The 22,874-nt window shown below is 44.1% G+C and overlaps 1 protein-coding gene across 3 annotated transcripts in view; it reads left to right on the forward strand.

The window, feature by feature from the left end:
* MAD1L1 (mitotic arrest deficient 1 like 1) overlaps positions 1-22,874 on the forward strand; it is a 345,841-nt gene that overhangs the window by 219,199 nt on the left and 103,768 nt on the right. For all 3 annotated transcript variants that reach the window (XM_084216166.1, XM_084216165.1, XM_084216167.1), the window contains exon 16: positions 5,552-5,759. In XM_084216166.1, the coding sequence (XP_084072292.1) occupies positions 5,552-5,759 (208 nt within the window). The remainder of the gene's footprint in view (positions 1-5,551; positions 5,760-22,874) is intronic.

The raw sequence follows: 22,874 nt of genomic DNA on the forward strand, positions 1-22,874 counted from the left end.
ACAGTGCCTGCTGACATTGTATCCTGACAGTCAGTGCCTTTTTTGGGGATGTATGGACTTCTTTAATTTCGTTAGTGATGTTAGATAAACATATTCACACCAATGGAGACTATTCCCTTTGCTAGCAGCTCTACCTTCTGATCAGAAATACCTGCAGCAGATGAACAGACCTTAAATGGAGTTGTTAAGCACTGAATGTTTCATCAAATGTAAAGTGGTTCTACGTGGTTTTAAGTACTTTATTCTTACCTGTGTGCCTGTGAAAGTGAGTGGAGTAGAGAGAAAAGCTTTTATAGCTCCTGGAGAAAGACATCGCTGAATTGGGACTGTGCAGTTTTCAAACAACCAGGAGGAGAGATGCCAAAATAAGTTCATCCTTTTCAAGGTGCTGTCACTGGCAGCTTTCATTGTTCTTCTAAACAACTCCTCTTCTAAAGGAAAAGTTTCTGTTTTTCAGAGATTAAAGCAGTCCTGTCTTCATTCATTGCTTTGGCACTTGACTGATTCTTCCCTAATGGGCAGATTACTTAGGAAGTTTTTGAGCTGTAATTTCAACACGTAGACCAACATGCTGACTGTTTGGTGATAATATAGTTTTAAAAAATGACACGTAGCATCAGCACAATTATCTCCCTGGGGTGTTTTTTTTTCAAGCTGGAAGATGGAAGTGAGAGGGGAGGCAGCAGCATCTGACTTGAGCTTGTACCTCAGTTCTAGATGACAAATTGGCCCTGTTGCAAATTCTTTTTTCCATAGTCTTTTGTCAGAAAGTTTATTGATAGCCAGAGTCTTACTAAATAGTTCTGCCAGAGTGTGCTTGGAACATACTGCATTAAGCCAATATTTGTGTGTGGCATCTGCAGTGTTTGTCTCACACAGTGACTCCACAGTTGGGACAGCAGCAATGGGGTAGTTCATGAGAGAGTTTCCCATGTGGAAACCCTGGGGCAAATGTCTGGAAGGCTGAGAATAATGCATCAAAACAACATTATTTCACAAATTGTGGAGCATATTGACACATGAAATCAACAGATCATCTCTATAAAATGTCCAGTGCCCTTCTGAGAGCCAAAAAAACAAAGTTTTGCTGCCTTAAGCGCCAAACCAGCTAGTTAACATGTTGCTTTCCAGGAATAAGTAATTCACTTTAAGTGCCAACCAGGTTTGGTTGCAATCAATCAAGGTATTTATTGCTTTCCCCTAAATTGAAGCTCTCTGTACATTTTTCTGACAAATCTGAATTACTTGTTCAATGTTATTCCTGAAAAGAAGAATCAATGAACGCCAGCAGTTCTCTCTAGTCCAAGTCATTTACTCTTCAGAATCTCTGCAATTTCTGATTTTTAAGGTAAAATTTCTGGTATTTTAAGGTTTTTAAGGTATTGGAAAACAGGGATAAAGAGAGGATGCTGCTGAGAAACTGGCAGTAATGTGTTATCTTTGCTCTCTGAGACACTGGCCATCATGTGCTGATGAGCAAAGCAAGCTACCAAGTTACTGCTGAATGAGCCAGGGATGGGATGGCTTTCCAGCAGAGCTCTGTAGGTCACACATCAATTGCATTGCCCAAATATCCCACATTTCCTTCTAAAGGCACCATGAGCTTAAGTGGATTTGGTCAAACCTCACATACAGGCCAAGTTTCCAAACCTGCAGCACGATTTTCACGCTTCTTGGAGAAACTAGGGATACATTACCATTTGTTAAAAGATGCTTTTTAACTCTGCTAAGCAATACCTCCTTGCATGTGTTGGTTCAGCACAGAAGCAGCATCTGGAGCTGTGCCTGGGCAGCTGTTTGGGGAGTCCCAGCTCCTGTTCAAGGAACGTGGCTGTCTCTTCTATGCCTGCCTTTCAAATGCCACTGTTTGGTCTTCCTCTTCAGTCACCCAAGATTAGAAATTATTTTCTAAATGGGAAAATCTGTTTTAGGTCTTCTCTCCCAGTGCCTGAAACAATTCTCCAGGCTTCTGCTGCACAAATGAAAGGATAAAATTATGATCAGTAAGACTAATTTATTGTAGGTGGAAGTGCAGTTGACAGAGAAAAACAGCAATTTACATTTTCCAGAACGAAAGGGATTCCAGGAGGATGTTGTTTGCTTTCTTCAGTCCCTGCTTTCCTACCAGCATTAGGGTTTCACGTCCATCAAATGCTAGCGAGATTTTAATGCTACTTTGCTGTCTCTTATATTTAGCACTTTCCAGCCATCAGTCTTCATAGAGCCAACCCTAAACCACTCATTTTCGTGACACAAACCTACCCTCAACCTTCAGAAATCTGGGAAAAGCATTCCAAATGTCCCAAGCTGTGATACTGTTTTGACTTTCTATATTACCTACACACGAGACCCATCCCTTTCATCAGACACTGCCTCTGGGCTGCACTGTTTCCATGGAAAGCTTCCTGCATTTATTTGAAACTCCAGAAAGTGCCAGTACATTTCCTGGAGACTGCTTGGTATGACTGTGAGGTGGCAGCATGGTCTGGTGGTGAGGAGGAGCAGCTCTGAAGATGTGTTTTCTTTTCTGCCACGCTGCTGAGGAACCTGGAACCAGAGCCTGCACCTCTCAATACCTGCAATCCCCTCACATACTGCACCTTCAGGATTTGTTGTCTGCTTTTTGGGCTTTAGCTGGCAGTTTCCTGTGGGGTTTGTACAGGACCTGGCATGCTGGGATCCCTGTCTCACTTGGTTTCTTTTAGGCATTGCTGTAATATAAACCAGCTGCACTAATATTTTAGCTGTAGGGAGAAATGTACTGGTTTGATGTGTGCTGTGTAGAAGAAAGAGAAAGCTACTGCCCCTAGCCCAAAAATGTGAGTAGCATAGCAAATATGTTAGTGATCTCCCAGAAATGTTAAATGAGATGGATTCTGCCACTGCCTTCATTGCACTGTGGGCTTTTAAGAGATTCTCTTGGTTCAGTGAAGCTTCAGACTGATGGGCTGAGGAGAGCTGCTGAACCCTGAAAATAAGGCTGAGTCCTGGTGATGAGTTTTAGAGCAAGTTTTTTCAAGGGGGGCATGTTATGAAAGGGGAGGATAAATGGTGTGAAAGATCTGGAAGAGCCAGAGCGCTGCAGCTTCGTGGCAGGGCTTTGTAGAAAGGCCAGATAGATGATGGAAAAGGGTAAATAACTTGCAGAATAAAAAGATTGGTGCAGTGTGGGTTACAGCAGCCCTAGCAGGGAGGGAGCAGCAGTCTCCAGGTGTGCAAGGCTTTCCTCACACAGGGATCCTGCTGCTGTGTCTGCAGCAATGGATCCCTGCACTGCAGCTGGAATGGTGCTGGCAGCCAGGATGAGGGTCTGGGAGCTCTGCCTGACCTTGGCAAGGGAGACAGGGCCAGAAGAACCAGCAGCTGCCCAGGGAAAACTGGGATCCACAGCTGACACTGGAGCATCCTCCTACCAGCCAGAGTCAGCCCTGTTGCAAACTTTGGAGTTGAATCTCTTCCCTTGAAAGACAAACACGAGAGTGAGGAGTGCCCTGACCTGTCTGGAGGAGTCCTGGAGTGCAAATAGCAGGAGAAGGTAACGAGCTGAGTACAAAAGCAGGTTTGTAAATGCCAGTGTGTGCTGGGGAAAATATATCTAATGAGCTGGTGTTGCAGCTGTCTTCCTTCTCCCTCTGTTTGATATCTCCAACATGCTGCTTGTGTCCTTCAGGTCTCACCTGAATTTCTTTTGATCAGGGCTGATGGTGGGATAATTTCTTCTTTTGGCCTGAGTTGCTTGATTGGCAATTAAGGGAGATTTGTCTCAGGCTGGCTGTGGAAATGGGGTCACAAAGCCCTGTTGCTGTGGGGCTGCAGGGCAGTGCTGCCCTCCCAGGTGTTGCTGAGATCACTGAAGTGAGGCTTGGGCAGTAGGAGAACGTGCATCCCCTGCTCAGTGTGCGGCCAAGGGTTGGGAGACCACATAGTCCAGACTGTGGGGACTGCAAACACCTGGGAAGGGGAGCTGAGGTTTCCATGCCTGACTCTTCCCAGCTCCCTGGAGTGAGCTCTTGGACCAGGGCAGACCTGGGGGAGTTCCTCCCATCCCTTCTTGACCTGGGAGGGACATCCACATGTGACCTTTCTCTGTAACTTGCACTTACACTGTGGAGCAGTGGCTCTCTCCTAGCCAGATGCACAGCTGTGGTCAAACTGGTTTCTCATAGTAGTGATGAGGAACCACCACACCCCTCTTATTTTTTATCTCTGGGAAGAAAATTCCAGAAGAGCATCTTTGACCACAATGATAGAGGCTGTTATTCTGTGAAAGCCCACAGATTTGTCCATGCTCTCCAGTGCTTTTCCAGCAACCAGAGATGCTGGAAGATTCTCACATGTCCTGCACTAGCACGGCCCAGTTATGGAGCTGTTGTCCTTGAATTTGTCAAACCCATTTTTGATGCTGTTGTGTGTCTGTTGCCAGGCTCTGGGGCATTGAGTTTCAGCAGTTCACTGCCTGATGAAGAGCTTCTCATTATGAGAATACAGAGTATTCTCAATAAAAGATATTTGGGAATGGGATCTACTGGGGTCTCTTACCAGCAATGGCCAGCAGTGCAGGATGAAGTCAGTCTCTGCTCTGGTTTGCATGGAAAAAAACCCCACATAAAGTTCTGTCACGTCTTTAATGGAAATGAAATGATAAAATTGGGATAATACCTACCTCATGCTGCTCTTGAGGGTTAATTAATGTTTACAAAATCACTTTAGGTTCCGAGATTTAATTGAAGGAAAAATATTACCATATAAAATAGCTTTTTATGCAGGCACTGCTATAGGGTTTCAGCTGGGCAGAGTGCCGTGGCAGCCAGCATTAGCACATGTTTTACTACATTTATGGTTGTGAGGCTTCCTGTAGTTTATATGAAAATTGTCTCTCTGAAATCACAAATGAAACATCAGTGTTTTCCTCTCGCTTTGAAAGAATATTAATTTGCCATCTTAGGGCTTGACTGACTATTTAAGCTGCTGTAAATACAACTCTCCTCTAAGAAAAAAGGAATGGAATATCTGTTCCCTTGCTTGGGATGAGCTGATACAACTTGCTAATGACTCCACCTTTGGATGCCATGGATGTTGCTGGCTCATATGAGCAATAAATCAGGCTGGCACTGGGTGTCCTGCTGTAGTTTAAGGGTGTGTTTGGGCGTTCATTATAATCTCCTGCTATCAAGAGATTTTAAATACTGCTATAAAACTTCATTTCTGGAGTTAAATCTGACTGTGGAAGTATCATCCAGGGAATGAGTTCTGTTATAAGTTGGGTGTTTTGGTGAGTTTTTCCAGTTTGGTTATTTTTTGTTTGTTGTTTCTTTGCCTTGTTTCAACCTTTGTTTCAGGGATTTTTAAAGACAGAATAGCAAGAGAAGGAGAAACAACACTGGGCTTGGCTGCCTTCAACTGTTGTAATAAAACCTTGTCACTGCATAAATGTCACCTTATTTTCTGCTGTAACATTTTTTTTATTTCACTGAGTGATACAGGCCGGGTGAACTTGGAGGTTGGATTGGTTACTCAGTGTGCTTTTGGTTTTTTTTTGTCTGCCACCCAGGGTGACTACGACCCCAGCAGGACCAAAGTTGTCCATTTCAGCATGAACCCGATGAGTTTGGCCAAGCAGCAGCGCAAGGAGGAGCAGCAGCAGCTGCAGGAGGAGTGCGAGAGGCTGCGGGAGCTCGTGCGGGTGCTCAAAGGAGGCGGCTCCATCCCTGGCAGTCTGGAAGGAGTTGGGGCTTTTCAGTCCCCACAAGAAGTTGCAGGTAGGCTGTTGGCTTCTGCTCCTGGGGATGCATTTATTCAAAATCCGTGTTGCCAGAGGAACTGAGTGCGGGAGCAGATGGAGGCATTGCAGACAGTGTGCTTGATGGAGTGGTTATATGGAAAATGAAAAAAGCTGGGCTGATGCAGGAGAGAGTGGATGTGAGGTGGCAATCCTGTGGCAGTGTGGTAGAGGGTGGGTGGTAAGGCTAAATAGTAATAATTCATATCATTTGCTCATGATGAATGAAATACCAATACAGCAGCCTTCATAGGCTGGTGCTGCCGACAGAGTGAAAGGAAATATTTCCTTCCTTTCAGGGCTGGTTTAGCCCTTGAGGTAGTATAGACAGCAGGAAATAACTTTCATAGCTGCAGGGAAGCAAGTGGTTGAAATCTTTTCAGACCTGGCTTAAAACAAATTAATATTGTTTATCAGTGTATATGTGCCCCATTAATCACAGCTACATTCAATACTCCATGAGAGCAGAGTACATCTTTCACTGAGCTAAATACGTTTCACAGAATCTGTGGCACTCCAGTACAGTCTGTCTTCTTTCACATACCTGTGTGAGACTTTTTAGTACAGCAACCCCAAAAATCAGCACCTCCAGACATGCTCTCAGGCTCTCAAAATCAAGGTAATCACCTTGCCATCACCTGTAACACTGTGAGAGACCAGGCAGAACCAAGGTATGGTGAAAAGCCCTGGAGAAGTTACTGCTGTAATTCTCTCATGGCCTCAAAACAATTTGTTAGAGAAGAGAAAAATGAAAGAGAACTGAAGGTCTGTGTGGAGCAAACCTGGTGTGTCCCAACTGCACGTACTTGGTCAATGTCTGGAGGTCAGAATCCTCCCTCAGATGAGTCTGAAAGAGCAGAGCTTTTCCCAAAGGTCACAAGTGCTGGAGACTTCAGACCCACAAAAGGGCAGAGTCCTGGTTTAAAGAAAATCCACAGAAGAAAACATCTTTCTCTGTTATGAAACAGAAATTCTCAGAAAGTAGCTTGTCTGTGTTCCCATTGCTCAAACAATGGCACTTTATTACTGCTGAGAATGTGTTTGTTCCAGCATCTCATAGTGGATTATGGTACTATATAGCCTTAAAAATATGATGGTGAGAAGTGCAGATGGGGTGGTTTATAAAGTGAAGAGCTCACTGCATGTTACAAGTAAGTGACAGTTCTGTCACTCCTGTTAGTGGCTGCTCTAACAGATGCATAAGCATGAAACACTTGGCAAACATTAAAAAAAACCTATTGTCTGTAGGAGCTTCCAGTCTCAGAGCCCCAGTGGGCAGTTCTTGGGGATAGCTCTTGTGTTGCAATGTGAATTTGAAATGCAGTGTGTTTTAGGTGTTTAAATTGCAGCAGCTGCAGCTGCCCAGTGCCCTTGTCTGTCCTGATGTCCCGAGTGCCAGGCGCATCTGATGCTGCAGCTCCGGGGGCTGCAGTGCCCAGGGAGGGCAGGGGCAGAGAGGCTGCAGAGGTGGGGTCAGCCCTGTGCCTCTGGCACTGATGGATGAACCTCTGGGGTGTCATCTGCAGTAATTAGACCATCTCTTCTGGGGGAATGTGCTCCTCACGTGTGCCTCCTGTCATGTGTTAGAATCATTATTCTGCTGCCTTTCTGTGCAGCTGCTTTTAGCTGTTTGTGAGGTGCCTCTGTGCTGGGATGTTACCAGGTTTGTCGTTAGCTCAGAAGGGATGCATTTTTAAAGCTGTTTTCTCTTCTGCCTTTGATTCCAACAGGAAAACAAACAGCTCGCTGGGTTTCAGGGTATTTCCAGCCTCATGTATGTGATGCTTTTTTTTTTCCTTTTACCCCAGTCCCAAGCTACGTCGTTCTGACTTCTGGTACCCAGCTCAGATGGAAGAGAGCATCAGGTTCAGAACTTAGAAGGGTGGGAGGTACTTCAGTGTCATTTACCAAAGTCACAGGAGGGCCCTTTGGATTCTCAGAGTGCCTATGAGTGCATCTGGAAGTGGTTCTTATAAACAAAATGGGAAAAAGCTGTTGAAGGCTGGAGCAGCCCTGTGGATGACTCTCTTTGAGGACAGGGTGAAGGTGTAGGAAGCCAGATTATGTGGAAAGATCTTGGGCATTTTTTCTTGAAATTCATGTGCTTGTGTGCACATGGCACAGGGCACATTGCCATAAATGCACATAACTCTCATTTCTGCAGTGGGAGCATTGAGCAGCATAGTCAGATGCAAATGTTGGGATGTGAAGAGATGCCAAGGGTGTTACAGTGCTGACCACAAGGTTACTGGGTTATTCTGAGCTGGCTTTGAATTAGCCAGGTGAATGCCAGATTTGGCCTCCTTGCTGGAGCAGGGAGAGCTCCCAGTGGGTTTGGGGGCAGCTGATCAAGTGTGCTGTGCAGGCTTGCATCCATTTCTGCATTGACTCCATCCTGCACCTGCAGTGTGGATTCAGCAGCTGTTCAGCAGTGGCTCAACAACATGGATTCATGGGGCCAGAAAACTCACACTGTCTCCCTCTGGATAAGACATGGAAGATCCAGCTTTTGCTGTTTTCTTAGCTCTGCCCACAGGAACAGCTGGCACATGCCTTCTGCTTCAGTGTATTTTCAAGGTGTGAAGTGGGGAGCGTGTGGCAGAAACTCCCTCTGCTTTGTTTGTCACTGTCCAATTGGCTGCCCCAGGGAGGGAGGTTTGTTGTGCATGATAAGGGAGTGGATTTCTGTGAGCTTTGTGAAGCTGTTTCTGTACAAAAATAACAAGAATTGGAGTTTTTCTTGCACCCCTCTCTGTCAGCTGCATTCCCCATCTGTTTATCTTGCTCATTGGTGTGATACACACAGGAGGCAAATTCACTTCTCTGAGCTTTTGAGGTGGGAGGTCCCTGGTGTCAGAGTAGAATGGGGTGAAGAGAGAGCAAGGACAGAGTAGGAAGAGTGTGGATAAAAGCTGGGAGGACAGCAGAGGTCATATGTAAGTTTGCATTTTGCCTTTAGACACATAGAGGTAAATGTAAGATTTTATTGTCCTGTTTTGCCATATAACCTGACTGGCTGCTTGGCAAGGTGAGGGATTTGGGTGGCCTCCAGCCAGCCAGGTTTGATGCATCCAGCAAGCTTATGTGGTATGCAACAGCTCTGCTTATGGTTCACAGAATTATAATTATACCAACCAAAAAAAGGCATTAAGGACAATGATGTTGATGGTTTTGATAATAATGCTTTGGCCATTGTTAAATCCCTCCATTGGACTGGAGTGCAGCACATTTCTTCTGATTGTATTTCCGACTCCTGCGTAGGTAATAAGAAAATTATTACTGTGGACGTTAAAGCTCATTAAATGTGACTCTATTAAAAATCAAGGTTATGCTGGACTTTAAATCTCTTTGAGCATAACTGCTGGAGGCTGCAGCACAGCCTGGCAACTTGCCACGTGGTTCAGTGGCCCTTTCCTCTCATTTATGCCGTAATAGTCTCTGTTCAGATGGGGACCTATGGAGAGCTATAACAACATCCTGTCCTGTTCCAAAATACAGATTGGCAGTGCAGGCTCCTGGGGTGCTGTGCTCAGGGTGTGGGCTGGAGCTCTGTGAGTGTTGTGCTCCTCTGCTGGGGTGTGTAAGAGCAGGGAGCACCAAGGTCAGACAGCCATCTGGGGAGAGGCTCCAAGTCCTCCTGCCTCAGAAACAGGGATGCAGATTGTGACAGCTTTGGAAAGGTGGCACAGGGCATTGCTGCACAGATCTGAAATCTGTTCCAGTTCTGCATTTCCCTTTCCCATGTTCTTCACACCTTCCCTCCACTGCCCCTTCTGTATTTCAGTCTGCATCTTCTACTTTTTTTCTTTCATCTCCATAGCTTTTCCTATTTTTTTTCCCATTTCTCTCTAGGCCATTTCTGTTTAGATCTTTCTTTGCCCTGTGGGGTCCTGGTAGACTTCTTGATTTCTGGCACTGCTAGAGATGGATTTGGGTCTTAGTTGCAAGCAAGTATGTAGGTGGCAGCTAATAGGGAGCTGGAGAGGTAATGTCTTGTAACAAAGCATAGGTAGAACTGAGAGAGAACGGTTCAGGTGCTCCTCATCTCCATCTGTGTTCCCATCTTAAAGGTAATGTATCTGAAGATAGGAATGGATGATCCATGGAAACTGGTTCCTGACTAAAAGAATGCAGTAATGTGAATTTTCCATGAGCTCTCATGATTTATTGCTATCCCATAGCTACACCAGAGTGTTCCTTTCTTCATGCAGCTTCTCCCTGTGAAGAAGAGGAAAAGTGCTTTTAATATTCTTTCTGGTGAGAGAGAGGCTGGCACCCCTACCAGGAAGGAAGATGGGGAAATCAACTCTGATTTCAACCATCTGTGGAGAACTTTGGAACTATTTTCCTGAGCATAATCCCACCAAAAAGAAAAGCTGTTCATCCATCTCAATGGTTTCAGTGTCCTTTTCCCCTTGATAGGGAAAAAGTGGGAAAAGGGGGTTTTGATGAAGGACTTGAGAATCTCACTGTGAGGCAGGTGTTTGTCCCTAACACCTGCTACACCTGGCATTCAGCAGGTCCTGTCCCCAGCATCACAGCCATGCCAGGGCCTTGTAAAATCTATTTAATTGGATTTAAATTGGGTAATGAATTAATATTAAAATAATCTAATCTTGTTGAAGTGACAAGCCAGAGATGGTAAAATTTGTCACTGTCCCACTGTGCTTGTGCTTGTGATGAATGTGTTTCTGAGTACAGAAGGTGACAAAAAAGGAGCAGATGGAATTTAGAAGTTGCTGTTCTCCATCCACAGTTTTCTGAGCTGTTGGTGCTTGGAAGCCTTGGTGCTTCCTGCCATCTGTGTAGGGAATCCACACATGATGAGGGCTGCACCTGTGAATGAGAACCAAGTCCACCTGATGGAGGATCCTTCCCTGACCTCAGCTGCTGGTGGGTGCACATGTGGCACTGCAGCCTCCATTCCTCACTTTGTGCCAGCGCTCTCAGCATCCCAGGGGTCAAATGGGCTTGGGCCAGGTGAGTGCACAGAGGGCAGCTCTCCTTCAGTCTCATGCTGAAGCACAGGAAGGATTCATTAGGTGCCCCTTCTGTCACTTATGTTTAACCTGCCAGTTCCCTTTCACTCATACTGAAGGAATTGCCTTTGTTCTAAAGAGACACAAAGGTCCAGAACATTGGCTGCCTTCAGATGTTAAGGGACTTCTGTTAAAAGCAGGATGTTAGCCTTTGTGCCCTGCCTGTATCTCAGTAAATTGCTTTCTGCATATCCCAATTTCATCTGAAGTTAATAAAGAGGTTGACTTTGCCTCTGGTGCTTTGCTGTGCGCTGATGAAGGTCTGTCCTCTTTCACTCCAGAGATGACCACATATCCTTGATGGGGGAAGAAATCGTCCCCTACTGCTACCTGCATCCGAGATGTTGCATAGCATCAGTGTGCAAACCACAAATGCCATGGAAAGCAGTGCAAGGGATGAGTTAGCAGCAGCAATCCTGACCCACTGGGAGCTGCCTGCCCTCCTGTGCTGACTCCACAGCCTCCATGGGGCAATCCCTCCAGCTCCCCGCTAATTCTCCTTAATATTGTTTTTATGGTGCTACTTTCTCTTCTGCAAGACATTCAGACCAGTCTGGGACCTGAATTGTATATTAAGACTGGGAATAAGCTGGTAGTTTAAATAGAGCTTACTTTGATTCCCTTCATTATTATCCCTATCCCTTTGTCTCAGCCCAGCACTAGAGATAGCCAGGTGGTGCTGCTAAATATACCTGTTTTCATAAATAACTCTAGCTGAGTTGTGATCTCCTGTACTTCATATTGCCAGGGTTACAGTGGTCAGGGGAGAGTCCCTAAATGGTGTCAATGGATTTGGGCAGTGCAGCTGTAAGGGGAAAATACCTTGAAGCTTTTGTGTGTTCTGATTCAGCAACAGTGCCTTTGATGGTAAATGTTCTGCACTACTGAAGTCACTGCAGGCACCTATAAAGGTCCTGGCTTGAATGAAAGTCCAGTATCACAAAAGGGCTGGAAGAAATTATTTTTGGTCTTAAAAGAAAATTGCTTTAATCTCATATAGTATTCATCATCCAGAAAGATTCCCAAGGTTTTGGTTTTTTTTTCTTTTTGGAGATAACACAGATATGAAGTCATGCAGCACTGAGGATATTGCAAACACTGTGTCCTGCCTGTGGCAAGATGCCATGAGTCTGTTGAACAAGCAGAGGCTTGCCCTGAGCTCAGTGTAATCTGTGTGCTGCGAGAGGGCCAAAGGTTGCTGACCCAACAAACCCCCAAGGATGCCTGAAGCCTGCAGCTTCCTGTGAAACTGGGATGGGAGGTGCCACTGAGACATTGTTAGAACTTTCAGGCTCTGTCTGCTGTCCAGGGAGCCAGAGGTTTGTAATAAATTCTGTAAAGTAGTTCTGTTGTAGCTGGTGAATGTGTAAAACTTGGTGTCAGTCAAAGGTTACTATCCAGACTATACTTAGCCTTCACAAAGAGCAAAAAAAGCTGCAGGATTTCTTCCTGCCCTCCTTTTCTACCAGTTTCACATCTGAAGTTCTTGGAGAACTCAATATTTCTGTTTTTCTAAGAGGCAGCCTGTGAAGCTACATAATACTTCCATATAGCTCCAGCAAGTCCTGCAAGGGTTTTTCTTAAAGCATCTTCTGCCCTCTTCCTAGGCACCGTGTAGAAAAGGATTACAAAATATTAAGCAGAAGCTTTGTTCCATAAAAAAAACCATTTTTGCAAAGAAAAAAAAATAGTAAAATAAGTTGTGAGAGAGAAGGAAATGGAAAAGAAAATCAAAATGTATATGTGATGAGGAGCACCAAATTTAAACACAACTGCAACAACATCTGCAATGGTTTCTGTAGCAATATGAGGAAGAGGCTCCCAAGGGAAGATTCTCTGGGTTTATTGATCCTGACTTGAGTCTGGGTGTAATGGAAATGAGTAGCACTGCAAGAAAATACAGCTGAGCAGAAAGCTGCTGGTTTCCTGGGCAAATGCATTTTCCTTACTGAGTCCTGACACCATAAAGGTGTGGTGTTACATCTGGGCAAGAAGAGACTGCCTTTGCTGAGGTAGGTGGGAAGGTTAGAGGTAGCTGAAACCATTACAGGTGGGCAGAGAGCAAGGTTAGAAGGGACTTCAGGGAGCAGATAAATCAAGAGAAAATGTGTAGAGAAACGTGGGCTGACAAGGAGTATTCTGTCTCCTTCTGTATGTGGCTGTGTAAGAAAAACTGGTAATTGATACAGTATTTTTAAGCCTGGTTACTTGGGATTCCAGTTCCCAGTCCATCAGTAGCTGAGTGAAATACAAAGTGAGCATGTGGAAGAGTTGCTCTCACTACCAGAAGTAACCCCCAGAAGCAGCTGTGCTCCTTCATTTTTACTCATGGGACATTCAGAGCCTTTACAAGGAGAAAAGTCAATGAGCTGCAGAAAGATCCAAAACCCTTCTTTCTGTGTTTTAAATCCTTCCCACACCCACAATCCTTGTAAAACACCACCAAATCTGTACTGTACAGAAACTGCTACATGAAAGGTAGCACCCTTTGTGGCCACAGTCCTTCTACATCCCTCAGGTTCTTCAATATCCCTCTGTGCTGATGGTTTCTTTATCAACCAGAGACAGGCCAGCATCCCACTGCGCTTTGTTTATGGTAAACTTTGGCATTTCTGTTTTGGGATATTTGAGTTGATCTCTCATTGCTTGGTTATGGCCTCCTTGGTGGCTGGGATGCTCCTGCTAGATCTCTCCAGCCCTGAAGGGGAGGAAATGCAGCATTATCTGCTGCTGCCCTTTGGCTCCTTTGGGGTTGTGCTGTGAGCTGCCTGTGACAGCCCTTGGCATCATGGAGCAGCTTTTGATTAGGCCTGATGTGCCACAAGGCCTCTGGATGTACACAATTGAAAATGCTCTTTCATTCATCAGCAGGATTGAGAAGAAAGGCTTGTGCTGATGTCTCAAATTCAGGCCGACACGATTTCCCTGACATCAGAAAATCCAGCCTGCCAGCGTGGCGGAGCGCTCCGGCAGCAGAGAGCCTCAGATCTCTGCTCTGCATCTTGTCAATGTATTGTTTCTCCTGGAAATTAAAGCCTGATGCCTCTGTGAGCCAGTAGAGTGGTAGAAATCCAGTGGAGGAACTTTGCAGAAAGTGTCAAGGACATTGGGAAGTCTTAAAAAGCCTTGTGCTGGCAAGGTGAATTTCCCCTTGGTTGGGGCTCTTTATTGGATTCAGGAAAGATTACAGGAATGGGAAAATACTGAACTTATTTACCCTTCCCCACTCCATACTATCCAAGATGGTTTTCCTGTTGTGAGCAGCTCATAATAGGGAAAAAAAGACTGAGTTTGCTGCTTTTCTCTGGAGTCCTTGTATCAATTTTTAAGTGGCCAGGAGCTGACATCTGACTATCTTCACAGGATAAATCAGGGCTACTTAACACTGGATCCCAAATGAGGTGGGGTGAATGTGTGGAGACTGAGAAGTAAAGTTTGTCTCCTCGTACCACATTTTAAAGGCACAACATGCAACTAAAATTTGGGAGCCAAAGGGTAACTTTTGGCAAGGATTGTTTTTCTGCTTCATCTCCCTGTCTGTGGGAAGCTGTTTTTTCTGAGAAATACTGTTGTGCAGTTGAATTTCCAGTTTTTCTTTTCACTTAGGCTGATTATTTAGGAGCTGTAAATGAAGTAAAATAAGGTTCAGTATTTTAGAGCGGCGGCTGTATTTAAGAAGTTTGTATTTGATGAGTAAGTTGATGACATTGCATTATGTGAATTTGATGTGCAAAGTTGTCACTAGAGTGTAAACATAGTGACAGCAGGACCAGCAATTCCCAGCCTAATCAAGTAAGCAGAGTCACACATTCTTTGAGCTATAGCGTAATAGAGACTGATTTACATATTAAAATGAGAGAAGCTACACAGATCCAACAATTAAGTTGATATTTTAATTGCCTAAAAGTCAGGAAATTCAAAGTTATGTTGCCTGCATCAGTTAATTTGTCACCCGCATCTATTTGTGGTATTTCCAATGACTTTATTTGGTACAAAACAAATGTGGATTTAAATACATTAAATGTTAGCTGTGGATAAAAGGAGAGCTTTGGATTTGCTGATTTAGAAAGCAGACTAAGAGAATTGAGGATTCAATTCTTGGTCTGTTTAAAAGTAGTACAAACAAATTTCAGGTAATTTCTCTCTTAATATTCTGGTAGGCACATTGGGAGGAAGGGAGGGGGAACTATATTCAAATGCAATGAAAAAAATTCTCATTGATCTCAATAGACCTTGAATTGTATCCTTAACTTCTTGTTTTCTTTGTAAGGAATAAGCTTTATTTAATTGCAAATTCGCACAAATGCACTAGTAGCACTAAGAATTACATCAATATATGGATTCTGTCCTTGATGTTTATGCTGGTTTCACAGGGCTGATCTTGCATTCAGATAAGCTCTCAGTATACAGCTCCCTTATCTCCCCATGCTGATGTTCTGATATATGAATGCTTGTTCCCTGTGCTCACAAAAAGCTATTCACATGCCGAGCCTGACGATTTTTTTATAATCCTTCTTTGAATTAGACTACAAAAAGAATGTGTTTGAAAAGGTTAACTAATGGATACATTTTTCTCCCTGATGAGGAAAAGAAAAATGGTGAAGTGCTGAAAAATGGTCAAGCAGAGTTTTGATCACGCTTTTCTAATCAAATACTTTCTAGGTAGTGAACAAGTAGGAGAAATGTTAATCCATAGTGGATTTATCTGGAATGGAGAACATCTATTTGGAAAGCAATCAGCATACAAAAGCAGACACTTGTAATTACTTTGCTGTCTTAATGGCGCTGACATCAGTACCATGATGTGGTAGAGTTGTGATATCCTTTAGAATGTGGTGCTGACATAAGGATGTCAGCAGGAAGGGAGAAAAGCCTGTCTTAACATCTTCACCCCTATCGACCTGACTTGCTAACACCCAGGTGTTAGGTCAGTAAGTAGATGCAGTGCTCTCTGTGCTGCTGGCTGTGGTCTGGGCACCTCGTGCTGCTGGTGCAGTTTCATGCCAGGGAGGAAAGGCATTGTTAAATCATAGCAAGTCCTAAAATGCAGGAAACTGATTTGTCTGCCCTTCTGGGATTTCTGGGCATCTGGGAGCAGCCCATTCTTTACAGTAAAGCTACTAGGTGTGCTTTGTGTGTCACAGCACTGATGCATCTTCCCTCGCTATTGCAGTGTTCCCATGTTTTCTCCATTTCAGTGCCAGCTTGTCTGGCATCTCCACTTAAAGAGGAGCAGGTCAGTCCAGCTGCCATTAGGAAACAGCATATTCCTTCTTACATACAACCAGCTCCAGCTCAATGGATGAAAATCAAACAGATGAAAAGCTGGAGATGAGATCAGGTTCACAAATTGCCTTTTCTCTCTCTGGCGTTTCTGTCTCTGTTGAATAGCAGAGTCTCAATGGGTCCTGTTGGAGGGCTGTGGCATGGTGGGTTGTTGGGCAGGTATGCAATGTTGTAAAGTTACCTTCTGCCATGATCAGACACCATCATAGGTGTGCAGCAAAGGCACCTAAATTAGATAGATCAGAGGCTTCTGTAAGGAAGGGCCGGAGGCAGCAGCAGCAGCACCACCTTCGCTGGAGACTGCGGATGCGTCATCAGAAATCTCTCCGCTGGTGGCATCAAAGCGCCCGTGCAGATCTGAGGGATTCAGCAAAGGCTTTCTGAATAGGCTGGTAATGACGATGGCGTGTGATTCCCCTTTTAGACTGCCATGCTGCCTTCCCTGAAGTGAGGCAGGATTCGGGCGAGGGGAAGTTTCTGTCTCGTTTTAGCAAAGCGATAAAAATAAATCCCGCGTTCGAGCCGGGGATGTTAGAGCCGCGTCGCAGATGTGGGCTAAAGGCGTCTCCATCGACAGCCACCATGAGGAGGAACTCCAGGTCAGGTTGTTTCCACGATGAGTCCCTTCCTTGCCACGTGGGCAGGATGCTGATGCCTTTGCAAGCTCCCTGCAGAACGTGTTTGGACTCCCATGGTGCTACAAGGAGTAGCAGAGATTACTCTTCGCTCCTGTTTCAAAGCACTTCTTTCTACTACAGCATCCTTCACATTTTACTATGAAAAGTCCCAGGAAAGAGGAGGGGAGCATTACCCTGTGCTTTTATTCCAGAGTGCCTAGGAAGTTTTTGGTGAAGAGAGAAATTTTGAGCAGAATGTTCCCGCATATGCAAAGGCTTCATCTGTAAGGTGGTGTCCTAAGCCAAATGGAGAGGCTGCTTGCAGCACTTGGGAACAGATTTAAAGCTAATGGCATCTTAGTTACGCCTCAGGTAGCTCAGAGTCCTCAGCTGCTAACCCCGACAGAAATAAATAAGGATAAAAATTAGAACCAGGCATATCACACCTCCTGCAGCATGTTAAACACTGCTGTTCTCCTCTGTCAAAGCTGGAGTGAGCCAGGCTCTTCCTTACAACCAGGGCAAATAAGCAATTAGCAAGAGGTACAGAAATAGTGTTTAGGAAGGTATAAAGTTGCTCTGAGAGCTATTAAACACCTCTCCTTGTTTTGCTCATTGTTTAGAGAGGCAATGTTTGACACTTAACAAAAGCTGACTAATGCTTTGGGTTTTTTTCCTTTTAATGATCAGAATTCAGGGAACGACTGACTGTGACAGGCAGGAGAAAGAACTGCCATCCAAGTGAAGCTCTTTTTAATTAGAAAGCCCCTTGGATGATTTAGTTTGCAGTGATTTGAGTGCTGGCTGGTTTGAATGTGTCAGTGGTACTGACCAGCAGGATGCAGTCCTGTTCTGCAGGTTCTGGTTTGCTCTTCAGGCATCAAGAAGGGAAGCTGCTCCAACAAGGAGAGTCTGTGATGAGGGAAATTACAACCAAAGCCAGCCCTGCTCACAACTTCACCATCTGCTGGGAAAGCTCTCCCTTGGATGCCAGCACTGGTGGGAGCAGGCATAATGATGATAATATTTTCCACTTCTGTAGCACCCTCTGTCCAAAGGTCTCTCAGTATGCCAGAGATATTAATTAGGCACCCGTGGGAGGTGGGCTGGAGTCTCCACACAAGCTTTTTTTTGCTTGCAGAGTCTAAAAAGATTGTGGCACTAATCTTTGGGCAGGAATTCCTTCTATCAGGCAGCTCTGGAAGAACTAAAAACCTTTCATAGTGTTGTTAGTTTGAATCAAAGCTGTATTAGGAAAGGAGTTTGGCTGACAATGATCTGCTGGACTGAGCTCATGCTCCTGAGTGGTCTTGTTGGAGGAGCAGCAGAAGCTGGGTCTGCTGTAGCTGGTTCAGAGTTCCTTGTAGCATAAGACTTGGAGTAGATCTTGTAGATTGGAGTTCAGAGTTCCTTGTAGCATAAGACTTGGAGTAGATCTGATGTCCAGTGCTTAACATACGGCCTTCTGAGGAAACTGTGCTCTTAAGATCAGATGGAAATCTCAGTGCCATGCCCTACATGTGAAAAATCATGGAATCATGATTCTAGTTTGAGTTTGAAGAGACCCTTGAAAGTCATCTAGTCCAGCCCTCTGCAATAAGCAGGGGCATCTTCAACTAGGTCAGGTTGCTCAGAGCCCTGTCCAGCCTGACCTCAAATGCTTCCACCCACCACCTCTCTGGGCAACTTGTGCCAGTATTTCACCATCCTCATTGTAAAAAACTTCTTCCTTAAATCTAGTCTGAATTGACCCTCTTTTAGTTTAAAACCAATTGCAGAAGCCCTGCTAAAAGGTCTCTCCATGTCTTTCTTATAAACCACCTTTAAGAACTAAAAGGCAGCAATAAAGTCTCCCTGGAGCTTTATTTTCGATAACACAATCTTTCTTTTTCATAACCTGCATTTCCACAGTCTTTAGGAAATACATGAATAACACTGAATGGTCCATCAGGAAGGAAGCATGCATGTGAAAAAGGGAAAAATTGGACCACAAATCTTTAATGCATGATGCCAACAGTCACAGTCCTGGATTTAAAAGTATGTTCCCATGAAGATCCATTTAACATGCTCTTCAGTTGGGTAGAGTTGTCACAATGAAGCTTTTCCTTCCCCTTGAGTGCAAGGCATGAAATGAAATCTCCTGACTAAGAGCAAAGATACACCTGCTATCCATGATCTCTAGGAGGAAAAATACTGTTGTCAAGTATCCATTATATGGTGTGTAAGTGTATTTGAGGCTGTTAAAGACAGTTATCCTCAGAGATTTATATGTAACAGGTTAGAACGGGGGAGGGTGGGGGAACAAACACTTGCTGTGTTTAATTATTGCTGGGTGCTGCATGTGCTTTTCTCCATTATTTACTTAATCTTAAATGCCAGATGCTAAAGGGCACCAGCATCAATTAACTGCATAATTAGACTTGCAAAGAAATCATGTAATTTAGTTATAGGCAAATAAAAAACCCAAAAACGCACTGAACAGAAGCTCAGGGCTCTCTCTGCAATCATTTTGAAAGCTCCCTGCATACATTGTTTGCTTTCATTGCTCACTGGAAACTCTTTGGAGCACTCTCTGTGCCTCTTGCCCTGTAGGGAGCCAAATGTCTGGATGCAGCATCTCTTGTTCATTCTGAGTGGATTTAGCCACAGCTTGCTTTGTTGCTTTCCAAGTTCTTTTAATAGAAGTTTGGATGAAGGATTGATGGGGTGCCTCATCCTGATCCAGAGCAGAACCTGGCCCTCACCATTTCTGTGCTCTGCATCCCCTCTGGTGCTTGCTCTGGGTGCCCAGTCAGGGGAAGACCATGTGCTGCTCCCTGTTCCTCCTAGGAAGACACATTTTTGTGTTTTGCAGTGCATTTTAGCATGCAACCCAAGAGCACCCTAACTTTAAAAAAAAAGCCCTGCTACACCTCAAAATAATAAGCAGCCAGATACTTTTATTCCATTAGTTCCCACTCTTAAAAATAAGAGTGTTCCCAGGAGTGGAATGCATTTCGTTTTATCAAGCCTACAACTCTGCCTGAGTCATGTTGCACATTGCTGTAAGAGGGTAATAATAATGGCCTGGGCTTGGGTATAAGCAAGCTTTTCCTTCTGGAGAGCTGCAGCTGCCCCTGTGACTCTGGTGCCACTGTTCCCACTCTGGTATCAGCAGCACTGTCATTGCACTGCCTCTGCAGCATCCCTGTTTCACAACTTTTGTTTCTTTCTCCGTGCCTGGATGTTGGAAGCTGCTGACATGTATTTTCTCAAATGTCCTGAAACCTTTCTGAAAACAAGGTGGTGTTCAGCTTTTGAGAGCTTTGTTCTCCCTCTGTGCCTGTGCTGTCTCAACACTGCTCTTTTCCTTTCTGAAAATGCGACCCAGCCCTTACAGAGTTCCTTATTTCTTCAAAGCACTGTATAAACATTATCTAATTAAGTATATATAACATGCCCTAAAGTATTCTAAGGGAAAACTGCATCACAGCATTGAAGTTTCCAGCCACTTGATCCAGTGTAAAATCTGATTGAATCACTAATTATTTTTCAAAATGCTGTGCCTAATGACATGTATCAAGACAGTAAGATCAGAGCTGCAGCCAGAAGGAAGCATTGGGTGCCAAGGAGAGAGGGGCTGTCAGGTAAGTTCTGTATTAGTTCTGGAGTTAGTTTGGATCTGCACACTGAGGTAATAAACAGAACAACAACAAAAAAAGAGTTACTGCAGCATTCAGATCTTTCCTGTTTTGATATATATAATCAGCTCTACATTTCCTGTTGAAATGTTCATTAAAATTGCAGCCCCTGTGATTATGCAGCTGCCTAATTCAAATCAATGGGGCTCCTGAAACGATTTTGGATATTTTTAAATACTGCTGTAGAACTTCCTTGTTTACAATGTTATGATTAAGTGACTTTTTCTCTAAGTCATCTAAAGCATTAATAAAAATCTCTTTAGGTTTTCTCTAATTTTTTTAATTTGTTTTTTGTTTTTTTGGTTTCTTTTCTAATCTGAACAGCTGCAAGTAATGCAAACCTTGCTTTATGGTTTTATCTTTTACTTCTTAGTACAGAATGTCTTAGGATTGATAACTAAATCAGAAACCAAATTACACAAGTTTTTTATAATTCCTAATAAGCCAAAATTGACTTTTTTTTGTTTTGGAATCCAGATAATAGTAAATAAACTAAAGGGAGCAGCAGAATAAACCTCACTGAGAGTCCTGTAGATGGAGTGAATGAGTGGCTGTGTGGCACTTAGTTGCTGGCTGGGGTTAAACCATGACAAACAGTCGTGCTGGGCTTCCAGCTCACCAGCTTCTGAAGCAACTGTTGATAATGCTGCCAAGAAGATTATAATGTCCAAAGGGTCAAGTACTTCAATAGGTCTCATGCTGAAAGGGAGGTAATTTCAGTTTTACTGGAAAGATGTATTCAAGGTAATTTCAGCTCAGGAAATTCTACTTTGGAATGCTTCAGAGTGATGCCAGGGCTCTTGTCAGTTTGTTTTAATGGCTTTGGGTTTATTAGCTTTTCACTTTTCTAATACCTTCAATCCTTTTTACTGTTTGTTACTGAAGCCTTGGCACAATTCTGATGTGTTGAAGTTGCAGACATTACAGGAAAATACCTAAATCAAAACATTGTGGGAGAGAGGCAGCACGAACAAGCAGATGTTTACAATCTCTGACTTCTGTGGCTGAGGAAAAGCAAACACAGTTCTATAAAAACTCAACGTGGTAAAAGCATTTTAGTTGCCTGTAGTTACACGCTTCATCTGCTTGCAAAGGTATTTTTCTAGTTGTCTTTTGCTGTTATTACCTCTCTCCAGCTGTACTTATTAACTCCTTTGGTAGTGGTCCCACTGGGGCTGCAGGGGCAGGGGAAGAGGCAGAGCTGGCACAGCTCAGGGCTGGATCTCTTGGTCACATCATTCCTTGCTGAGCACATCTGCTTGAGCTGGTGCTGCCAGGTCAAGCGTGGGGGTGGCCAGATGTGAAGCACTGCAGATGTTTGAGTGTGGTTGAGCCCAGATGGTCTGATACCAACCTGCCAGTGATGCTGCCACTGTTACATCCCTGATCAGAGCAAGGGGGATGATACTGTGGAAACTGCTGGTCAAAACTGGTCAGTGCTGGCTGGAAATGGCCAACTGTCTGGTGACTGGGTTGAGAAATAGATGAAGATTTTAAATGAGCCCTTGTTCTGTGGTGCTGGAGAAGTAGGATGCAGCCTGTAGGATTGAGAAGTGAGAATCGTTATTTAGTATCATCCTTTGTGTCCTCTTGGTATTCAGAACCTATTCACCTATTGAAACTTGGAGGTAAATGCTTTGGATGTGGACACGAGAAGTGAATGAGATGGAAGGGGACAAGAGAGACCAAAGCTTTTTCTTCTTTTTACCGAGAATAGATTGAATGTGATTTGGCCACTGCACCTTAATGGGTAATCCCCACTCTGAGCCTCAGATGAAAAGAAGAAATCTATAAGGCTAGAGATAATACAGGAGGATTTTTGCAGACTTTTCTCAGATGTAAAGTGAGCTACTGAATCGCTCAGCCTTTAAGGATAACTTTTTCTTCGAGCACAAAGCTAATTCACTGATTTAGTGGGGTTGGGTAAATCTGTTTCTCCTTGCTTGCTGCACATCCCACGCACACAGATCTTTTGTGTGCACCATTTTTCCTTTTCTCACTGGTTCCTCAATGTACACTTTTCCTAAGAGTCTCTGACCTGTTTTGGCAGAGTTGCTCTAGCCAACAGCATGGTCTCCATGGCACTTGGTGTCATTGACCTCAGTGGGAAGAGTCCACAGCAGCAGCAGTGAGTAAAATATTCTCTAAACCTAAATGAAGTGAATCCTTCTTGTGGGAGGCTGCAGTGCAAGAGATCAGGACTCTGTGCACTGGCTCCCTGGTGTGGGGTGGATCATTGGAAACCAAGAGTCAAGGTTACCTCAGTGCTGTGCTTTTTTTTCTATACCAAAATAATCTCTTTGGTGACTAAGCATGGGAGATCTTGATTTTTTGACTGATCTTATTCCAAACAGGATAGTCCTGCACTAAGCCAATGTTTGGTGCAGAGTTCTCAGGAGACAGAGAGATGGAAGAGTTCAAGCAATGTCAGAAAGCAAGAGAATCTTCCCAACAAGTAGGACAGGAAGAAAGG

This window comes from Fringilla coelebs (genome assembly GCF_963513975.1).
Source record: "Fringilla coelebs genome assembly, chromosome: 16".
Taxonomy (NCBI): domain Eukaryota; kingdom Metazoa; phylum Chordata; class Aves; order Passeriformes; family Fringillidae; genus Fringilla; species Fringilla coelebs.